Source organism: Oryzias melastigma, linkage group LG17, assembly GCF_002922805.2.
Source record: "Oryzias melastigma strain HK-1 linkage group LG17, ASM292280v2, whole genome shotgun sequence".
Classification (NCBI taxonomy): domain Eukaryota; kingdom Metazoa; phylum Chordata; class Actinopteri; order Beloniformes; family Adrianichthyidae; genus Oryzias; species Oryzias melastigma.
In genome coordinates, this window is record NC_050528.1 from 12,705,174 (window position 1) to 12,725,652 (window position 20,479).

General features: G+C 42.5%; 2 protein-coding genes across 2 annotated transcripts in view; both read left to right on the forward strand.

Moving 5' to 3' along the window:
* The first annotated feature begins 3,883 nt into the window (after nucleotides 1-3,883).
* On the forward strand, nucleotides 3,884-13,251 carry LOC112144430 (cadherin-7). The gene is made up of 11 exons (XM_024268954.2): nucleotides 3,884-4,102; nucleotides 5,252-5,546; nucleotides 5,764-5,883; nucleotides 6,935-7,102; nucleotides 7,173-7,360; nucleotides 7,987-8,240; nucleotides 8,318-8,454; nucleotides 9,777-9,898; nucleotides 10,142-10,250; nucleotides 10,319-10,561; nucleotides 10,735-13,251. The coding sequence occupies exons 1-11, from the start codon at nucleotides 3,884-3,886 to the stop codon at nucleotides 11,208-11,210; spliced, it is 2,331 nt and encodes a 776-aa protein (XP_024124722.2). The 3' UTR covers nucleotides 11,211-13,251.
* Nucleotides 13,252-13,281: 30 nt separating this feature from the next.
* The window catches only part of dnajc1 (DnaJ (Hsp40) homolog, subfamily C, member 1), a 10,225-nt gene continuing 3,027 nt past the window's right edge, over nucleotides 13,282-20,479 (forward strand). Inside the window, exons 1-11 of the mRNA XM_024268802.2 lie at nucleotides 13,282-13,597; nucleotides 14,143-14,244; nucleotides 14,315-14,361; nucleotides 14,898-15,063; nucleotides 15,137-15,234; nucleotides 15,312-15,405; nucleotides 16,230-16,317; nucleotides 16,401-16,564; nucleotides 16,954-17,073; nucleotides 17,900-17,948; nucleotides 18,968-19,326. Of these exons, the coding sequence (XP_024124570.1) occupies nucleotides 13,436-13,597; nucleotides 14,143-14,244; nucleotides 14,315-14,361; nucleotides 14,898-15,063; nucleotides 15,137-15,234; nucleotides 15,312-15,405; nucleotides 16,230-16,317; nucleotides 16,401-16,564; nucleotides 16,954-17,073; nucleotides 17,900-17,948; nucleotides 18,968-19,326 (1,449 nt within the window). The 5' untranslated portion in view covers nucleotides 13,282-13,435. The remainder of the gene's footprint in view (nucleotides 13,598-14,142; nucleotides 14,245-14,314; nucleotides 14,362-14,897; nucleotides 15,064-15,136; nucleotides 15,235-15,311; nucleotides 15,406-16,229; nucleotides 16,318-16,400; nucleotides 16,565-16,953; nucleotides 17,074-17,899; nucleotides 17,949-18,967; nucleotides 19,327-20,479) is intronic.

A 20,479-nucleotide genomic window follows, 5' to 3' on the forward strand; every position in this document is an offset into this window, starting at 1 on the left:
AACTACTTAGGGGCTCTGTAAAAAAACAAAGTAAAAATAAAATGGTTAGTAACAGTTGCACACCAGTTACTATCTGGTGCGCAACACTTATTATCCATAATCTTTTTCTCTACTTTAATTTTTACCCAAAAAAAGTTCTGGTTAGTAAATGGTGCAAACCAGATAGTAACTTTTTTTCTTTTAAAAATTGAATAAAATTTTTTTTCTGGTTACTAATTGATGTGCACCAAACTCTCGTGCGCATCCGTTACTAACCAGAATTCTGTTTTTCTTATTATTATTTCAATTTTTGGAAAAAAATTAATTACTTAATTTTCTTTCTTCAATTCCCCTTTAGGGGGCTCTGTGCCTTGGGGAGTAATACACAAAAAAACGTGTTCTCTAAATATTTCCCACCGTTTCAGACAGTCAAAGGGCTAACATGGTCCTGGCTGGACCCCCTCATGTCAGGATGGATTTAGGACGTTTTGGACATGGAGACTCACAGCAGAAAACTGTTGTGAGACCATCAAACCAGACTCAGATCCCAGCATCCTTTTTGTCTCAGAGCATGAAATCTGACATCGGGGTTGTTTTGATTCCATCCTGTTTAGCACTGTGTTTACAGAACGTGTTTTAAATCAGATTACAGTGGTTCAGATTATCCATGGATTGACAGTGTGTCTGTAGGTCTCGCTTTTACTCCAGCGTGTTAGGAGAGGATTTGTGTTGATGGAGCTGCAGCCTGTCGGTCACATGGGCTGGAGCGTCTCTCCTGGACTGATGCTGGTGGGTTTGGGTCTAACCTGTAGATATAACGAAGCCTCTTCAGGGTGAAAATGTTTTCCTTCTGACTGCATTTTCTCTTCCTGTCAGCAGCTGTCATGGTCTTTCTAGACGTTCCATCACCTGAGTGGTGTTGTCTCAGTGTTTAGTCGATTTTTACACTGCAGATGTTTTTTTTAATGATGGAATAAAGAATTTTGACTTCAATGCCAACACACTGAAGCAGACCTGCAGATGTGATAAAGCTTCTCACCCCCACCTCTCTTCCTGGGATGGGGAGGAGCTGAACACTGCAGTCTACCCCCCCACCCTACAAAGTAGATTGCCTCTGAGGGGAGCTAACAAGTCACACCAGGATCCTAGAAAAGTACAGATGATGCCATTTTTTAAAATTCAGCTTTAAAAAATATCAAATCTCAATGATCAGGAGTCTCCAGATCAACACAGAAGTCCCACAACAGCAGCCGGACGGTGAGACATTTACTCTTTATCAGAGCTTTAAACGTCCTACTGACAGATCAGGAACTCAGTTTTGTTCTCTGTATTGATTTACACACTTTTCTGATCATTCTTGGTAGTTCTTGTCAGCCCAGACCAGACCCAGACATCACCTCGTGTGTTCCCTTTACAGCCGTGGAGCAGACGAGCTCTGAGGTCTGGAGAAGGTTAGGCTGTCCAGATGAATGGAAGTCAATGAAATGTACAAAGTAGGACATCTGTGAGTCAGAGTGCACATGTGCGTACCCAAGTGGGTCTCTCTGCATACACACACGTTTACACACTGACCCTTCTAAATCTGTGGGTTTGGATAAAAGCCTCTTCCAAGGAAAAAAAAAATCATGTCAGTTTGTGTATTTGTGCATATCTGTGTTTACCAGTTTGTGTACTTGAATACATTTGCCTATGTGTATTTGTGTGTTTATACATGTGCATCGGTGTTTGTGTGCAGGTATTAGTGAGTGTTTGCGCACTTTTGTTTTTTTTTGTATGCATGTGTCTGTGTTCACCTGTGTGTGTACGAGTGTGTTCTTTTATTTATGTGTTTAAATAAACATATTTGTATCAAGCTGCAATGGTTTTTGTGTGCATGAGCATTTCTGCATGTCTTTGTGCATGCTTTTCTGTGTTTGTGTGTATGCGTGTGTAAGGAAATGTGTGTGTGTTGACATGTATGTGTGCATGAGTTTATGTCTATGTGTGTGTAGATACTGTAGTTAGACAGACAGACATAGATAGATGTACATGTGTTATTGTGTATGTACGTGTAGATGCCTCTCTGTGAATGCGTTGTGTAAATGGAGGTGTTCATGTGGATGTATTCATGTTTTTTGTGTACACGTGTGCGCATGTTTTGACATGTATGTTTTCAAGTGTTTTTGTCTTTTTGCCTGTGTGTGTGTTCCTGTGTTTGTGTTGCTCTGTGTGTGCATATACTCTTGTATGTGTTTGTGTGTGTTTGTGCACGTGTGTTTAGGCGCTTATCAGTTTGTGTGTTTTCTTAGTGCACCTGTGGTGTTGTACACGTGCACACACAGTATATATTTGTATCTGGGTTTGGATGAGTGCTTGTTTTTGGATGTGCATGTGTTTTTCTTGTATCTACATGTGTCTCCATATACTGTAGAGGTACATGTAGGGTACATATACACATGTAGCAAGTGTGTGTGCCTATGCCTTTGTGTATTTGTTCTAGTGTTTGTGTGTTTATATATGCTTTTGTCTGTATTTGTCCCAGAGTGTGCATGTGTAAATATGTTTGTGTGTATGTGTTATTCTGTAAGTGTGTATTTATTTGTGAGTACTGGATTACTTTATGATAAGATTCCGTAATAATCTTTACTAACATATTAACAAATATTAATAATGTGTTTATAGGGTGTTAGTAAGACATTTATAAGAACAATAATCTGAACAAAGTTAATTGAAAGTATTAATTATCTTTGTCAATATTATATTGAGAGTTTTGCAGCACCTCATCTAAAGTGTTACAGAGTACTGTAATTGTGTATCATTGTTTGTGTGCTTGTGTGTCTGTGTTTGCATTGTTTGTGTGTACGTTTTTGTAAACCAGTTCTTCTTACCTTCACGTCTTTTCTGTTTATTTAAACCTTGGTCAGAGGCTTAACCATTGACTGTTAATAAGAGCTGGACAGTGGACACCACCACCACAACCTGCGCCGCATTCCAAACAGGAAGTACACACTGGCTCTAAGATGCCAAAATTCCTTAGACTTCTATTGAGAAGTAAACAGCTGATACTCAGTCATTCTATTTATCAGATTCTGTCGTGCAAGTTATTCAAGTTATAAACTGACCAATCAGATTGCTCAGTAAAAGTATGTGGTTTCACGTCAAACGTTCAAAATGTTTGATTGACAGATTCTCTTGAGCCCAATTTCAATAGTAGGAGGTGTGGACTTTTAACAGGCTCAATCCTGATTGGTGAGAGCGGTTGTCATAGAAATGTTGACTCAGACCAACTCAGACCATTCACTGCTTACTTACGACATTTGGCTCCAACATGGTGGTGTCCGTATCGCAAACATATGAATTAATGTTATTGGAGCTGGAAGTGTCATCTTTAAGGATGACATCACACCCCAGATCTATATACACTTATTGGGTTTAACTTTCAGACTGACAGTCATTGTAAGTTCAAGAAAACCTTAACACCGTGTTACTTTAATGTAAGAAACTTGTTAGAAGGCTTTATCAAATATAGAATGATTTTTGAGTTTCAATGTGTTCTCTTCAAATACATTCAATGTTTGACAAACACCAACGAGATTCATAACTAGGTGCTAAATTTAGATAAGAAAATGTTCCTTTATTGCTTTAAAAATGTTTGTTCTTGTGTCAGGTTTAATTTTGATGAGTATGAACTCAATAATTGTATTGATCAACTGTCTCAACATTTTCTTTCCGTTTCTTCCAGATAATCCTGTCTGTCTGCAGAAGCCCCTCCCATGAACAGCATTCTGCTCCTTCCTGGAAAGTCTTTGGACAATTTTCTTTTTAAACTGTTTATGTCATTGGACATTTGAATATCATTTTTTTTAACTTACAGAACTTTTTCTTGGACTTGTGTTTTTCATTTGGACCATCTATCCTCATAAGGATGAGCCATTGCCTCTTCTTGAGTGTGCTTTGTTGGTGTGTCTTGTCAAAGTGGGAGCAATCCGGCTGTAAGGCGTTGACACTGAACTCCGTCATCCTCCACCAAATCTCGGGTGGGGGAGCGGGAGTCTATCAGAGAAGGAGGAGGAGAAGTTGGGTGTGGAACCAATTCTTTGTGCTGGAGGAGTACACAGGGGATGAGCCTCTGTACATCGGAAAGGTACAAGAAATAACTCAGGGTAGAGATTTTTGATGTGTCCAAAGAGAACATGTAATGTCATTGTACTGTACTAACCTACGTTGGTTGGAGCATTATATTTATTTATTTTAACTGATGTTCTTTCTCTCATATATGTGTTCTTTGTGTCTACCTACAATGATAAGTAAAATTTAATTAGTTTGGTAAAAAAGTTAATTTAGCCTTTAACACCTGAGATGTCACCAGTGACGCCTAAATAACAAACACTCTTCAACATTCACACGATCAATGTGAATCAGCTGGTTCTAACACAGAGAAAAGTGACTTTTCACATTGGCTTTGCTATTGTAAAGTGTTGCATAATGGTACAAAGTGTAAAAGGATTAAATTAGATGAAGTCAATCTGTTTGACTGAAGAGTGTCTTGACGTTGAGTCATGCCATGATGCCATGACTCAACGTCAAGATGTCACCTGGATAAACAAAGATCGTCACTCACATGTCCTGGGAGAGCTAAAGCAAGCTTTATGGATGGGAAATACAATTAAAAATGTAGCCGAGACATCTCTGCCACCAAACAGGAAGTGTCTCAGTGCCCAACCCAACAATTATTTTAGCACCTCTTAACCTTGTGCCATCTTTTGGGGTCCAGATGACCCCAGCCTTACATTGACGTGTTATCCCTCCCATGACAAAGGTGGATGAAGGTGAACATGTTTTCATGTCTGCCATGGACACCAGTGAAAATCCAAAATCATTGGGAAAAAGTTTAGTGCACTGTCTTGTGGGGTCCAGATGACCCCAGTCCCCTCTGTACTTTAGGTTGTGTCCCATGGGTATTGGCTCCTGGGCTTGTCAGTGTCCCTGTCCAACTGGTTCTGCTCCTTATTTTTTATCTAAAAATCATTTTTGGTAAACTGTTAACCATCTAGATTTATTTGTATTTTTTGTGACTCTCCAGGTCTTTAAAGGAAAGGGAAAACTGGTTCTCGCATGTATCCAAGCCCTATGATTGGTCACACTGCCCCATGTGAATCCAGTACTGTCACAACTAGTGTAGCTCTTGGGAGTGTGTAACCAAGCAGAAATCTACTGACCTTTTTCCAGTATTCCTTCACCAAACTCCATTTATGGCAGGAAAGATTGATTATTTTTGCTTTATTCCTTCCAGCTTCACTCTGACATGGATAAAGGTGATGGCAAAGTAAAGTACTTCCTAGCCGGGGATGGAGCCATGTCTATCTTCACCATCAATGAGGAAACTGGAGACATCCACGCCATTAAGAGGCTGGACAGAGAACAGCAGCCCTATTACACCCTGAGAGCTCAGGCGCGAGACAAAATCTCCAACATGTTGGTGGAGCCAGAGTCCCAGTTCATCATCAAAGTCCAGGACATCAATGATAACGCTCCAAGATTCCTCGATGGACCATACAGTGCCCAGGTTGATGAGAGCTCACCTGTAGGTAGGTGTGGGCAGGAAACTGAAATGACCATAATGATTGATGTTGTAGTGTTGCAAAGAAGTACTGAAGACAGCATCATCCATGTCCCAAAGCTCAATAGAGCATCTCTGCCTAAGGAGCTCTCAATGTGAACATGAAGTTAAGCCAGGCTCTTAAAATAAAAGGAACAGTCTTTGGGTTCTAATCTAAAGCGTAGTTATATGTTCTTTTTCTCCAGGTACGTCAGTGGTGACTGTGGTGGCAACAGATGCTGATGATCCAACCTATGGAAACTCTGCCAGACTCGTCTACAGCATCCTGCAGGGTGAGCCATACTTCTCTGTGGAGCCAAAGACAGGTAAGCGCACACGGATCAGGAAAAAAAACAACTGTTTTTTCATTCAAAACCAAAGTGTCAATAGCTGGCTGCCAGAATCAAAAGAAGAACTAAAAAGTGGTAAATGCCGTATACTTGTATAGCTTTTTACTACCTTCCCAAAGTGCTTTACAGTCATAGCCCCATTCAACCATGGACACACTATCACACTGATTTTATTTACCAACTCCCCCCACCCCTCCACAGTTAGTCTGTGGATGATCCTGAAATGTGTAGGCACCCCTCCAGCACACACACAAACACACCAGATTAAGAGTCATTAAAACAGCTTACAAATGCTCTCTACTCTCATCATCCGTGAGGTATTTGGGTGCATAGATCAGTGAGATGACAGAAGTTCAAATACAGCAACATCACTTTATGAATGATATTTGTACCAACAGCTCATTCTTCTGCCATGATTGATATTGATAGAGGGACTTCAGACTTTGTTGTCAGAATTACTGAGAATGAACAAAAAACGGTTTTGGTTTTTTTTTTTGGACCAGACTCTTCATCCAAGAGATCAACAAGCTCGAGTGACAAAAAGGCTTTGAATTAAGTCCAAAATGTGAATGAATGAAACTGTAGGAGGGCGACTTATTTTGAACACAGTTGATTCACATCTTCCAAACATTAGAAGTGCTTCACGGAAAAAATAAAAACAGTCAAAGTTAAAACACCGAAATTACAATTAAAAGGATAAAAAAAAGAAATATTTTTTAAAATCATAAAATAACTCCAAAACAAGATTAAAATGAGAAAATTTCAGATAAAATGCCTTCTAAAGTACAGTATTTTTCAGGTATTGAAAAATACTGTATAGGTTTGGCTAATACCATCTTAACTCCATAAAACAGAAACTCATTATGTTTAGTCTCTGACTCTGGGCTGTAGCAGAAAAGCAGAAGGTCTGTTCCTGAGATTCTCTGTCTGGTTCATGTGAGACTAACATGTCAGAGATGTACTAGAGAACCATGGAGAGGTTATCTATGACATTAGGATGCTCAAGACCTTCTCACCTGTCCTCCAGGTGTGATATTGACAGCTCTGCCAGACCTGGATCGGGAAGCACGGGACCAGTACCTGCTGGTCATCCTGGCTAAAGACATGGTGGGTCAGATGGGAGGTCTGTCAGGAACCACATCTGTCACTGTGACACTGACTGACATCAATGACAACCCACCTCGCTTCCCTCTCAGTAAGCGCCATCTCTCAAGGTGACTTCTGCCTCTGACGTGCTGATGAGAACCGACTGCTGTCTTCAACAGAGCTATACCAGTTCACTGTACCGGAGTCGGCTTTGATCTTATCTGTGGTTGCTAAGATCAAAGCCGTGGATCTCGATCTGGGTCAGAATGCTGAAATGGATTACAAGATCCTGGACGGAGATGAAGTGGGAACTTTTGGCATCATCACAGATCCGGACACACAGGAGGGTCTGATCATCTTACACACGGTATTAGTTCACCCTGCAGCACATTTAGGTTAGGAGGGGGTGGAGCCCAGTTGTGTAAGAATAGTTATTTTCTTATTCTTATTTAAGGCTTTATGGAAGTACTACTTCCAGGCCTGCCTCCAAACTCACACATTCACTCATTAACACACAAACATGCCTGAAGATGTTCAGTTTTTCTTGAAGAGGATGGATCAGAAATCAAAACTTCAGTCTTACATCATTGTCTTACATCTACATCTATCACACCTTGATGTGTTCACTCTTTAAATGCATCGTTTTCATCTTTTTCCCTGCACTTTTTCAATTTACCCCATCCTCTCTCTTTTCAAACCTTCATCCTAACTTTAAAAATAACCTTTACTGTTGCTGTTTTTATTGTTTTATCAAGTCTAACAAAAGTTTACATATTTTCAGCTTGTAGCTTGTAGTGTTCTTAACGCTGCAGGTTTTATCAATTAGACTTGAACATTTTTACACAAAAAGATATTTTATTCCTGCTATAATAATCTGTTGATTACGCCTCCATCCACCACAAGTCTCTGAATGTGATCATGAAATGTCTTTACTCCTGATTCGTCCCTAAAGTTCAGATAATCATACCATTATCTGGTCTCCTTTTCCGACAGCCTCTGGACTTTGAGAGCAGATCCAGTTTCTCTTTACATGTAGAAGTCTCCAACCGCATAGTGGACCCTCGCTTTCTTTTGGTGGGTCCATTCAGTGACCTGACCACAGTTCAGCTTCAGGTGGAGGACGTGAATGAGCCCCCGGTGTTCACCCCTCCTGTCAGTTGGATGATGGTCTCTGAAGGGGCTCCAGTGGGAACTGTAGTGGGATCCGTTTCAGCTAGTGATCCAGATGACTCCAACAGTCCAGTCAGGTGAGATGATGAGTTGACAGCAAGAGAATGAACAGATCTTTTTAAAAACCAACACCTGAGCATACGTCTGTCGCCAGGTACGCCATCGACAAAAGCTCCGACCTGGAGCGTCACTTCAGCATCGACAGCAGCTCAGGTGTCATCAGGACGAACAAACATCTGGACAGAGAGAGCAGAGCTCTGCACAACATTACCATCACCGCAACTGAGAAACGTAGGACTCATGCAGAGTTACAGTACACAATGACTTAAGAGTAATGTTCACTCATTACATGTTCAGTAACTTGTACCGCACAACAAAATGTGATTTTAAGTCTTACTCCAACCATATCTTTGTCTTTTGTAATTCGTTCCTAGTGACCTTTTAATTGTGTTTGTGTCGTTTTTAGCCAAAATCAAAAAGCCTTTTTTGTTTTTAAAGACAGGTTTTATGCTCAGTGGAAGTAGCTCATTAGAAGTACATTTCTGATTTGTGGGCGGGACTGTTGGCGAAGAGCAACCCCGCCCCCCTCCCTCCCATTGTTCTGAGAGCTCTGTTATAGCATCTAGCTAACATTAGCGGTGCAAAAATAACAACGAGCAATATCGGAACAATCTAGCCGTACAGTTTTGAGCCAGAATTGCAATTTGGTACAGCATGAGTGTTGAACACTCGCACACCAAACCGTGAGCCGTGAGTAGGCCAGAGTGTGTGCAGGGGACTTTGGTACGGCCATTTCAGCAGCTGTGTCAGCATTTTCTAGCATTCGGTTTTCATCTGCTCCTGATTTGAATTAAGAAATACTCAAAAATGTAGATTTAATTGTAAAACATTTTATATTGGTTATCTGTTATGAGAACAATGCTACAAGAACATGTTAAAAACACAGAAAAGATGATTTTCATTGCAGTTGGGTCTTTAAAGTAGTGAGAACATGAGGAATTTGGGGATAAAAGTGTTCAACAAAATAATTTTTCTGCTTGCATTTGTCACTTTGAGCTTTTTCAAATGAATTTCAACTTAATGTACTGTGCCAATTTTCTTGTCTGGTTTCATAGATCATTTTTTGGGAACTCAATATGTATGTTGTCCACACAGTCATCTCTGTCCTCTTGCTGTTATAGGTGGTGTCATTTTACCCAGCTTGTAACATTTGTTTTAGTGTTTCTGACACATAGAGTCCTCAGGTTCTCTGACTGGTCTCTATTTTCTCACTTTTCAAAGTAAATTGCCTACATTTACCCTTTTCATGGACTAAACTGACTAAAAGTGATGATTGGTTTCTCTTTGCTTCCTGTACTCTCATTTAGCCAAAACGTATCAAAATTAAAGCTCCTTGTCTAACTGTATCACCCACCATTTAAAAGTAAAATGCATTCATTACTTTATATTCTGCAGGTGTTTTGGAGAAATTAAAAGGGAAGGAATTACCTTTGGGCAGCAGAAATTAAAAATCTGTAATATTATACAATAATACTAGCATCAAACTGGTCAGAGGAAACACTGAATGATGTTTTTTTTAGCATGTACCTGACAGGTGTTTTTCTGTGCTGCAGAGGGTCCGTCTCTGGCGGGCTCAGCAGTGGTTCTGATCTCTGTGACAGACGTTAACGACAATGCTCCGAGCTTTGCCAGGAAGTACCAAACCTCAGTCTGTGAGAACGCCCTGCCAGGACAGGTGAGCCCCACCTTGTTTTGAATCAGCAGTACTGCAGATCGAGGTCATACCTTGACAGGGAAGCCCCAACTCTGGAACATGTAAAGCTTTTGACGTCACACGTTGGTGATTCCTCCATCTGGGACCAAAATGACCCTACTGTATAATGATGTCAGTAATGTGGTGACCTGATTCTGTGACTTGGTCTCTGCAGTCACATGACCAGAGTTTCAGTCATTAACACGTTTTGTTTTGGGACCTCAGGTTGTTGAGACGCTGAGCGCTGTGGATCCTGATGAACCAGAGAGAGGACATCGCTTCCTGTTTTCCCTGACGGCAGCTAACCACAGTTTCACTTTGACAGACAACCATGGTCAGTCCACCTTGAGCCTTAAATGCTGGTTAGCTGGGTCTCATGCTGCCTCACCTGTCCATCTACAGATAACACAGCCTCTGTCCTGACTCGCCAAACTGGTCTCCTGCGGCGGGATCAGTCGATGCACTTCCTGCCGGTGGTGATCTCAGATGGCGGCCGCCCGTCGCTGAGCAGCACCAACACCTTGACCATCACCGTGTGCAGCTGTGACCTCCTTGGAGGGCAGCGGCTGTGCCACTGGGGGGCGCCACACCTCCAAGGCATCCTGAGTGCTGCCACTGTCCTGACCTGTGTCGTCACACTGCTGGGTATGGACAGAGCATTCATAGCTCCCACATCAGGAAGTCTCTAGAACCAGGTCCAGTTTCTGGTCCCTTTGGAATTCTTAAACTGATGGAGCTGGTTCTACAGAACTTCCTTTTAAAATACAGTTCAGTCTCTGCTGTTGCTCTTGTGTTGTTAGGTTTTCCTGTCTCCATAGGCGTTGTCATAGTGACCACAGTCATCAGATGCAGGAAGCAGCAAACCCGGATTTTGGACCACGAGCAGGACATCCAAGAGAACATAGTCTACTATGATGATGAAGGTGGCGGAGAGGAGGACACCGAGGCCTTCGACATGTCTGCACTGAGGCACCTGAACCAAACCAAGCTCACCAGGCTGCCAAACTCCAGGACAGAAAAACACAGGATGATCCAGGAGTTCATCAGGGACCGACTCCAGGTGGCAGACCAAGACCTGACAGCGCCTCCCTTTGACTCCCTGCAGACTTACAACTTTGAAGGTTTGGGGTCAGCAGCCGTGTCACTGAGCTCGTTGAACTCCCAAGACTCAAGAGAATCCGAGGGGAGCTACTCCTTCCTGAAGGAGTGGGGGCCGAGGTTCAGGAAGCTTGCTGAACTCTACAGTCACCACAAGGGGGGGAGGTGGCTCGATCTGCAGGAGAGTGATTTGTGAAGAGTGGCGTAACTTTTCCGGTCCTCAGACCAATGAAGCATGTTTGATGCATTCTGCCTGAAGTCTTTCCTGACCGATCTCCTTTGGACTCCTGTTTCATTTTGTAATATTTGGGCACAGCTAAGAAAACCAATGAGAAGAACAATGTGCAAGACATGAACTAACTGCTGAAGCCACGCCCATCTGATCTCATTTCCTGTTATTTCACAGTAAAAGCTCCCATTTTTATTCCCAAACTGCACTGAAGATGTTCAGACTGTTTGTTCAGACTGTTTACCAAGTTTATTTTGTCTCTGTTCTGGTTCTGTTTTTTTGGACCTGTGCATGAATGGATTTTTATGTATAATTCAAAGTGTGATTGAATCTATTGTTCATTTTCTGCCTCGCACGTTCTTTTCCCAAAGAGTTTATTGAGATCAAAGTTTATAAAAGACAAACTACTTCTTAATACTGAGAGTTTGCTGACTTAATTTGCACAAAATCCTATCTTTTGGTTCCCAGTGAAAACACCTGGGAGTAATTTTGTGCCACCAGCAATATTCTGGTTCTACAATATTAGAGCCAGTGTACTCAACGAAGAGTTCTTTAAGAGCAAGTAGGGCCAGTTCATTTGGAAACCAAACCAGAACAATCTCTGTAAAAGCTGAGAAGCGTCCCATCACTACCCCAAAATGCCATTGACTAGGGGAACTCATTCGACGTTTAAGATAAAAGTGTCTGAAAAGTACCTGACTGTGTGGGATTGTTTCTTTGTCGCAAAGACAACATAAACTTTGAGAAAGATCACTGACACAGTTGAGTAGAGGTCGATTCAGAACCATTTTCTATGGTGAATTGGAGCATCTACCCTGTCTACTCTCTGCAGAAGAATCCCACCTGTAACTCAGAGACAGATGTCATTCAGCTATTGGGAATCACTGTCAATTGATTGTGAACTGATCTGCAGATATACTGACTTTAAACCCAAGAACCTGCATAGATCCCTGTATGGTTTAACCCTCGTGCTCTCTTATGGGGTCCAGATGACCCACCCTTACATTGGTGTGTGATCCCTCTCCTGACAAAGGTGGACAGGATTTTATGTATGCCACAGACACCAGTGAAGAATAAAAATCATTGGGAAAAAAAAGTCTGTCTTGTGGGGTCCAGATGACCCCAGTTTTAATGTAAACATGCCTAATTTAGCACAAGGATTGAGTATGGTTCACAATCCAAAACTTTAAGCAATAGAATGCAACAAGTTGAACCCCAGGAAGTGAAGATCCATGGTTAGGAATATAAACTACTCACAATGACTTAGAGGGAAGAAAACGTTTGGACTGAACCATCCAACAGGTGGCGGGGTCAGAGCTCACTCCATACTAGCATCTCAGAAACAGAGACACAGGTCCTCCATCCCCTGGCCCCACATTTTACAGCTTGTTCCTTTCAGACCCTAAAAGGGACAGGCTGCTCAGGAGATGTATGAATGAATGACATTCCTTAGGTTCCATTTATGCAGTTAGGTAGGTTTATGGTCATTCCCCTAAATTTAGGGTTGGGATCTTATCCCTGGGTTAGGGCTACAATCTGATAAACAATTTTAATCCAAGTGGGATATGGAAAGTTTAAGGCAAACTACCCTGAGTTAAGCTTAGGGTTCCACTCATGCAAGAATAGGATGTGGTAGTAGGGAGGTCCCAGATTAGGGCTAAAACCGTAAAAATAAATAAAAAAATAAATAACTTAAAAGACTCAGGGTTACTCCTTGACATTTTGACTAACAGTAACATCAACCACCTTTTACACAACGTGCTGAGTGAGAAAAGACGACAAGAACAGATACCTCTAAAGTTTAGAAATGGGATGTAAAGAAATGTCGTTGTTTTTATGGCCATCTGATTGTTAGACACTTCTGATGTTCCATACTATCTTTGTGGGGAATTTTATTTTATTTTATTTATTTTTTTGACATGGTCTGCTGCGTTTCATTTGAACAATTTTTTCAACAAAACCTAACGCATTTGTTGACTAAAATTCATTAACTTTTTTGTTGTAGTTGGAAAAAAAAAAAAGCTGTTACGCCCTCCCACCAGCAGGTGGCGGTGCTGCTCCCTGCAGATTTCTACCAGAAACAGTCTAAAACAGAGAAGTTCACGTTCCAGGGCCCACTTGTGTCTGGCCCATGTTCTGGTCCCGGGATCTCATTAGCTTCGTCTTCTAGGGTGCTGTCCGTTCCGTCCAGGATGTTGGCGCTGTGTTCGGCTCGTTTCGGCCCGGTTCTACTGGGCTTGAGCCTGCTGCTCTCCGCGCCCCCTCCTCTGACAGCCTGGGACGCGGACCTGGAGCTGTTCGACCTGGTCGAGGAGATCCCGCAGACGTTCTACCAGTTCATGAACCTGGACCAGGTTGGTACCTGCTGCTGTGGTCTCCATGGTAATCACGTGGCGGCCACGTACACAGCGCGACCCATAGGCGGAACGGCAGCTTAGCATCAGGCTAACGAAGGAAGAGTTCTGGATCATTTTGAGATGAATAAACTAGATCACAAACTAGATCTGGGGTCACTATGTCAGATCAAAGTGATCCCAGTTTGTCTGATGCTTTAAGGTTCTGTTCACTAACTTGTCATGAATTTAGTAAACATGATGGAAGAGATAACCCAAACATCTGTTTCCTTTGATGTCAGGAAAAGAAGTCTTACCTTTGATTATCAACATCAGATTATTGTCAAAATCCTGTCAGATTGTGGGATTAATCCGATTAATATCAGATCATATTAACATTTATGTTGGATTATAATTAGATTGATTCTCCATAACTTTCAGGTCAATGTGAGCTCATAATCAGATTATGATCAGATTATTATTGATCAATTCATCCTTAGAACTTTGTCTCTAACCTTCTCCTGACCTTTTACTGTCTAATGATCATCACTGATCTCACCTATCAGGATGCGTCGGGGGCAGAGATCAAGAAGGCTTACCGCCGGCTGTCCCTCTCTCTGCATCCGGACAAGAACAAAGATGAGAACGCAGAGACTCAGTTCCGACAGGTAAGAGCTGCAAACTTAAACCAAAACTCCACAAGCTGGAGTTGACATTCCGTTCTTTGTTTGTTTGCAGCTGGTGGCCATTTATGAGGTCCTGAAGGACGAGGAGAGGCGGCGCAGGTGCGTTTTACCTGTGTGATCAGTCAGCCACCAGAAGCCCCTTCAACTCCTTCAGTGAAAGCCACGTTTTTCATTTGGGAAATTTTTCTCACAATTATTAAGAAAACTAAGCGCAAACTGTATTTCTGAGTATTTCTTTATTCAAATCCTCATGAAACGGGAACAGATGAAAAAAAGTAGTTTGAAAAAGCCTGTACTTAGAAAATACGCTGGGCTTGCTCCATTCTGATTCATCCACTTGCAGACTAGGTCCATGAACGTCTTCCTTTTCCTCGTCTAAACTGGCATCTGGCTCAAACCTGCACGGCTGGATAGCTGAGTATTGCTCACCGTTTTTGGGCTGTAAGGTAGCGGGAGAGCGTCTAAACAGATGGGTGATGGGAAGTGGGGTGGGGTTCCTCTGCACCAACAGTCCCACAACTCAGAAGTAAATTTCTAATGAACTTGTGTAGCTCTCCAGAAAACGACACAGGTTTTGATTTTGGCTGAAAACGTAACAATTAACCGATCTAAGGATGACCCGATATCTTCCCCAGCTACGACGACATTCTGGTGAACGGGCTTCCCGACTGGCGGCAGCCAGTCTTTTATTACAGACGAGTCCGAAAGATGAGCAACGCAGAGCTGGGCTTCCTCCTCTTCCTCATTCTCACTGTGGGGCACTATGCTGTCATCTGGTCCATTTACCTGGAGAAACAGCTGGTAAGTCAGCCAATCAGAGATAAGCAGATCTCTGATATGTGTCGGTCATGTGACCTGAGCTTCGTGTTTCTAGGATGAGCTTCTAAGCAAGAAGAAAAAGGACAAGAAGAAGAAGATGAACCCGAGACCTGTAGATGATCTCAGGTGTATTGGTCAGGATCAGACTGACAGGTACCTGTGTGACATCATCCCCACTCATCATCCTGTTTGCTGGTTCGTCTTTGATTCGTTTTTTTTTTTTGTTCTAGAAATCAGGAAAGGCCTCACTGGCAGGACATCCTTCCACTGAAGCTCAGCATCTGGCTTTACCTGTCTGTCAAAAACCTGCCCCAAACTCTCCAGGTGCTGCAAATACTGGACGGTCTCCGTAGTTTCCTAAGATTTTGATGGACTATTCTCACAGTTTTGTTTGTTCTTTTCCAGTTTGTTTCATTTGATAAGTCCGAAAAGATCATGGTTCTGTGGTGTTACCAGTAAAATACACTTAAAAGCATCATGAGTCATATGGGGTCAAATTAGAGTCATCAAAGAGAAGAAACTGTTTTTTAAATTTTCTATTTTTTCTAACAATCTGGTTTTTCTTTCACTCTAAACTGATCCTGGTTTGACCTCATACCTCTTCTCATTGGTCACATAAAAAAACAAAGACAGCAGAGACAAGAAACTAGTCCATGTGGCTTTTAGTAGAATTTTTCTGTTGTGCTGATCAGCCCAAAGAGTGCAACCTCTGAACGTCCCAATTACAAACATCATGATGTCCAGGAGATGGTGTACTTGAACCCAGAATGACTGTGGGACCTTCAAAGAAGGGGCCCACAGTTCAAATCTAAACTCTAGTGTTTGGGGCTAACTCTGAAGCTTTAGAAGCTTTCACACCCGGTTTGGTCCTGATCCGATCCAGAGCTGGTTACCTCTTAGAGTCCTCTTTGTCTAGCAGAACTCTGGCCCGCTCTGTTCACTTGCAGATGAACTCTGGTGTGGTTCACTTCAGTGTGAATGCACAAAGACTAGGAGGAGAACCATAGTTAGGAAGTTACCGCTCCCCGCGAGTAGCTGTTGATGATTTTGTCGTTTCCTGAGAGCGTCTCATCAGAAAGTAAACCAGAAGAAGACCTTAGTCCTGCAGGTGTCAGGTCTGAGCTCCAGTTGTGCTCTCGGTGTTCCAGGAGGTGAAGCAGTACTATGAGGACTACCAGCAGAAGAAGCGGCAGCAGCAGGAGGAGGAAGCTGCCTCGGAACAGGAAGCTGCCCCCCGTGAGCTGCTCCCCTTAATCAAAATGCGTCTGCGTTTGCTTCAGTCGGTCTGTTTGATCACCTCTTTTGCTCCTCCATCACAGGAGAAAAGAGGGCGAAGGTCAGGAAACCCAAATTAGAGTTTCCTGTTTACGAGATCCCTGCAGACAGCCTGAACTACCAGATGTACGACCAGACCACGTCCATCGAGGACATTGAAGACCAGATGGATGACTGGCTGCAAGATGGCAAGGCCTCCAAAAAGAAGGTGGGATGGCGTGCAGCATCACGAAGAGGACTCGGAGTTGTGGAGATGGTGTGGGAGGGTTCATGGAGATTGTGCTTCAGTCAGTGAGGCATTTGTAGCCATGCTGGAAAAGTCTGTGCCATCCTGATAGGGCGTTTTCATGATCACATCTTTCCTTCTCAGCCAATCATCTTCATTTAAATAAGTGCACCATTTAAGATGAAACTGAGAGAAAACGGCTCAGTCAGGTTAACAGAAACTTGTTCCATTGTAGTCTAAGTAGTTGGATTACTGGTGGCTGAGTAAAGTTACAGTTTCTTTTACCATTGATGGCTTCAGCCTCATTCTGGAGTAGTTGGTGCTTCAGAGGACACGAAGGCTGGTTCTGACGGGCCTGTTTGTGTCTGCAGGCCTCAGGGTGGACAGAAGAGGACATGAGTCTGCTCAGCAGGTTGATGGGTAAATTCCCAGGAGGCTCTCCGGGTCGATGGGAGAAGATTGCTCATGAGCTGGGCCGATCCGTAACTGATGTGAGTTTTTGTTCAGTTGAGTTTGATCCATCTAGGTTACTGAAGAGACCCACTGTTCCAACCATTGACTGTATGTAGAGAACTGGACTGAGCGATCCCTTTGCCCTCATGTTATAAATAGGAAGTACCTGCTGCCTCCAAGAAGTCAAAATCACATGTTGCTGCTTTGAACATTTGATTGACAGATTCTCTCAGTAAACAGAGTGTGGACTTCTAACGAGCTTACTCATAATTGAGGACAGGGGTTACCATGGAAACATTGACTTAGACCGACTCGGACCAATCACTGTCATCTGGCTCCAACATGGCGACATCTTCCAGAAAAATGGTGACTAGATTAGTTCCATATCGCTGAAGCCGGAGGTAAGGCATTTACTATGGTGATGTCCCACTCACTCAGTCCAGTTCTCTATATACAGTCAATAAATCTGATGCACCAGTATGAGTGATTTTCAGCAGGAAGATGCACTTAACAAGGGGGGGGGGGGTTCCTGGGTTTGAACCATTGACTGTATATGAGAACTGGACTAAGTGACCCCTCTCCACTTATGTTCCAATTAGGAAGTACTCGCTGGTTCCAAGAAACTAAAATCCCAGAACAGCTATAACTCAGTCATTATATTTGTCAGTTATTCAAATTATAAATTGGCTCCATTTTCGCTGACAAAAAAAAAGTGAGGCATTTTCTATGGATGATGTCACAGTCACTCAGTCCAGTTCTCTAGACACAGTCAATAGTTCAGACACACAAGGACTGTTGCTGGTTCTTGAACTGATTCTGTGTTTTTAGGACTAGAGAAACATTTCACATTTGTGCTTTCAATAGGTGACGGCTAAAGTCAAGCAGATGAAGGACAACGTGAACCACACCCCAGGTAAATCCGTTTCTGCTCTTTCACTTTTTTAGTTCCCGTACCAAAGTTGTAATCTAAGAAATCTGCCAGCGTCACATGTTCTTAAAGAAGTTTTTGATATATAGAAAAATCCTACATTTATTCAAAATATGCAATATTTTTATAGGATTTTGCTGGTATTTTTTAAAAAAATTAGTAAAAAAAACATTGTTCTGATGGCCTAGACATTTTGGATGCGTCTTGAAGTTCTTAAACTTTAGCAGGGCTAAAACATGTCTTTAACGCAAACCAGTCTAATATGTAAAAACACAGATTATTGTATTTGTTTCAGCATGAGGAAATCAAAGGCTGATCTTTTTAAGGAGGACCAGGATTTAACTCTCCTGGCTTCACAGCTGTTTCTTTTTTCAGCATTTATATTGGAGTTAAAGAGTCTATAAGGGGCAAAGTTGGTTGGTTGCTGCGGTTAGCAGGGATGGTAGTACTGATTGTTAACTCTCCAGCCCAGCAGTGGATTGTCTAAATGCAGGTTTTGTTTTTGGAGCAGGTCTGCGTCTCCATACAGCCATTTGTGGTGGTTAAATTGGAATAAATTTGGCTTCCCTCACAAGATTTAATCAGAAATGCTTTAAAACTGCTGTGGTTTGGGGACTCTTGAATCTATCTTGCTGCTGATTCAGATAAAGGCCCTTTTGCTAACTGTAAGGTTCCCGTTTTCCTTAGCTTTTATCATTAGTTCATCCTTTTAAGATCTTATGAACTCTGCCTTTGTTAAAAAAAAGTTAACTTTTCAAATTTAAAGGCCCTTCTCTTGTACTCATGACTTGTGAAAGAAAAATAATGAATCATGTGGTGCCTTTGACTATGATGCCTCACTTCTTATGACTAGATGATGGCCTTCAGAACGGATATCATCGTGGTTTGAAAGTCTCTTCGTTATCGTTCAATGACGATAGACATGAGATAAAGATGAGAAGTGCTGGAACACTAATCAGTAACTACTTTTTTTAAGGTTTCTCTCCTTTTTGTCCTTTTTTCAGGGCTGGTAAAGTTTTCAGATCTAAAGGGACATCACGGGAAATCACTTCCTGTCCATGACTCGGCGCCAGGAGTGGGGGCGGAGCTGGAGCAGGAGGAGACTCAAAAAGATGGTCTTCCTGTTCGACGGCGGAACAAAGAAGGTGCAGAAGCCAAGGTCCGGAGTCGCCGGCAGAGAGATTTTGACCCAAATGCAGTAGAAAAGGAGGAGGCGGAGCCTCAAGACAACATGGAGAAGAGTCATGCTTCCGCCTGGACTCAGAACCAGCAGAAACTTTTGGAACTGGCTCTGCAGCAGTTCCCACGAGGAACTGCAGAACGCTGGGACCGGATTGCCAAAGTGGTTCCAGGAAAGACTAAGGTAAGCAGAGGTGGATAAAGAGGAAACAATACTAAAAAACATGAGCTCTTCCACCATGAATCACTGCTCAGCAGGAGGATACACTTATCCATGAGGAACCATTGACTGTATAAGATAGCTGGATTGACTGACCCCTTCCCACTCACATTCCAAATAGGGAGTATCCGGCTTTTCAAGAAGCCAACCGGGTGATCCCGTTTGTCAAAACGATGGATTTAGCCTCCCACAGTAAAATGAACACCATGTTTGTCTGTGTGGACATCATGGAGGCTCTGTTTTAAAAAAGGATCAACATCGCTGCCAGCTTTTAAGAAAACTAAAACACTCAGAAAGACATTTTAGTTCTTGGGTACACTTTACTGATTGAATACACTGTCACATACCAAACCTCCTGGTTTAAGTTTATTACACTCTATCCCATCCAGCTCTGGTGCAGCTGCCAGTCTTTTCGTAACTAAAAAAATACGAGAGGCGCTCGCATCCAGTCCGGCCTCTCCGGTGGGCCAAATCTGTTTTGGTGGCTTAAAATTTTGGCCGGAGCAAGCCAGAGTACTTCTTTGTGAAGTTGGGGCTATTGACCACCAAAACCAGAAATCATGCGAGCAAGTGTATCTGGTACATTTTTCAAAATAAAACCTATTTTCCGCTTTACTCACTATGTTTTCATTGTGGTGTAAACGTTGGGTCATATCCGTTGACACAGCATCACAAAGTTTGTGGTAGAGCGTCATATGGGTCATTTAACACCATGGATGATGAGAGGCTGATCACAGAGGTCCAGAACCTCTCCATCCTTTATGATACTGCACACCCTTTTTATAAAGAGAACTGGACTGCAGCCATCTGCCATAGCTAGACCGCTCCGGTGGCTGGACTGGAGCTGAACTGGATGCAGTGTGAGCCCGGGGTTATATTCAAACTCTGAACAATGCTCACCGGAATAAGAAATCAGACCAGGAAAAGCAGTCAAACACAGACAATTGCTAATTAGAACAAAAAAATAATGAATTCCAAATGAATCACCACTTTAAATTACTAAAATTTTGCTGCTGATGTTGCCATCATTGATCCATCTACCGATCAAACACACTTTTTAGCCCCTTGCAAGGATGGAGGAGCACACTGGGGGGTGTCAGGGGGCCAAAGCAAAAAC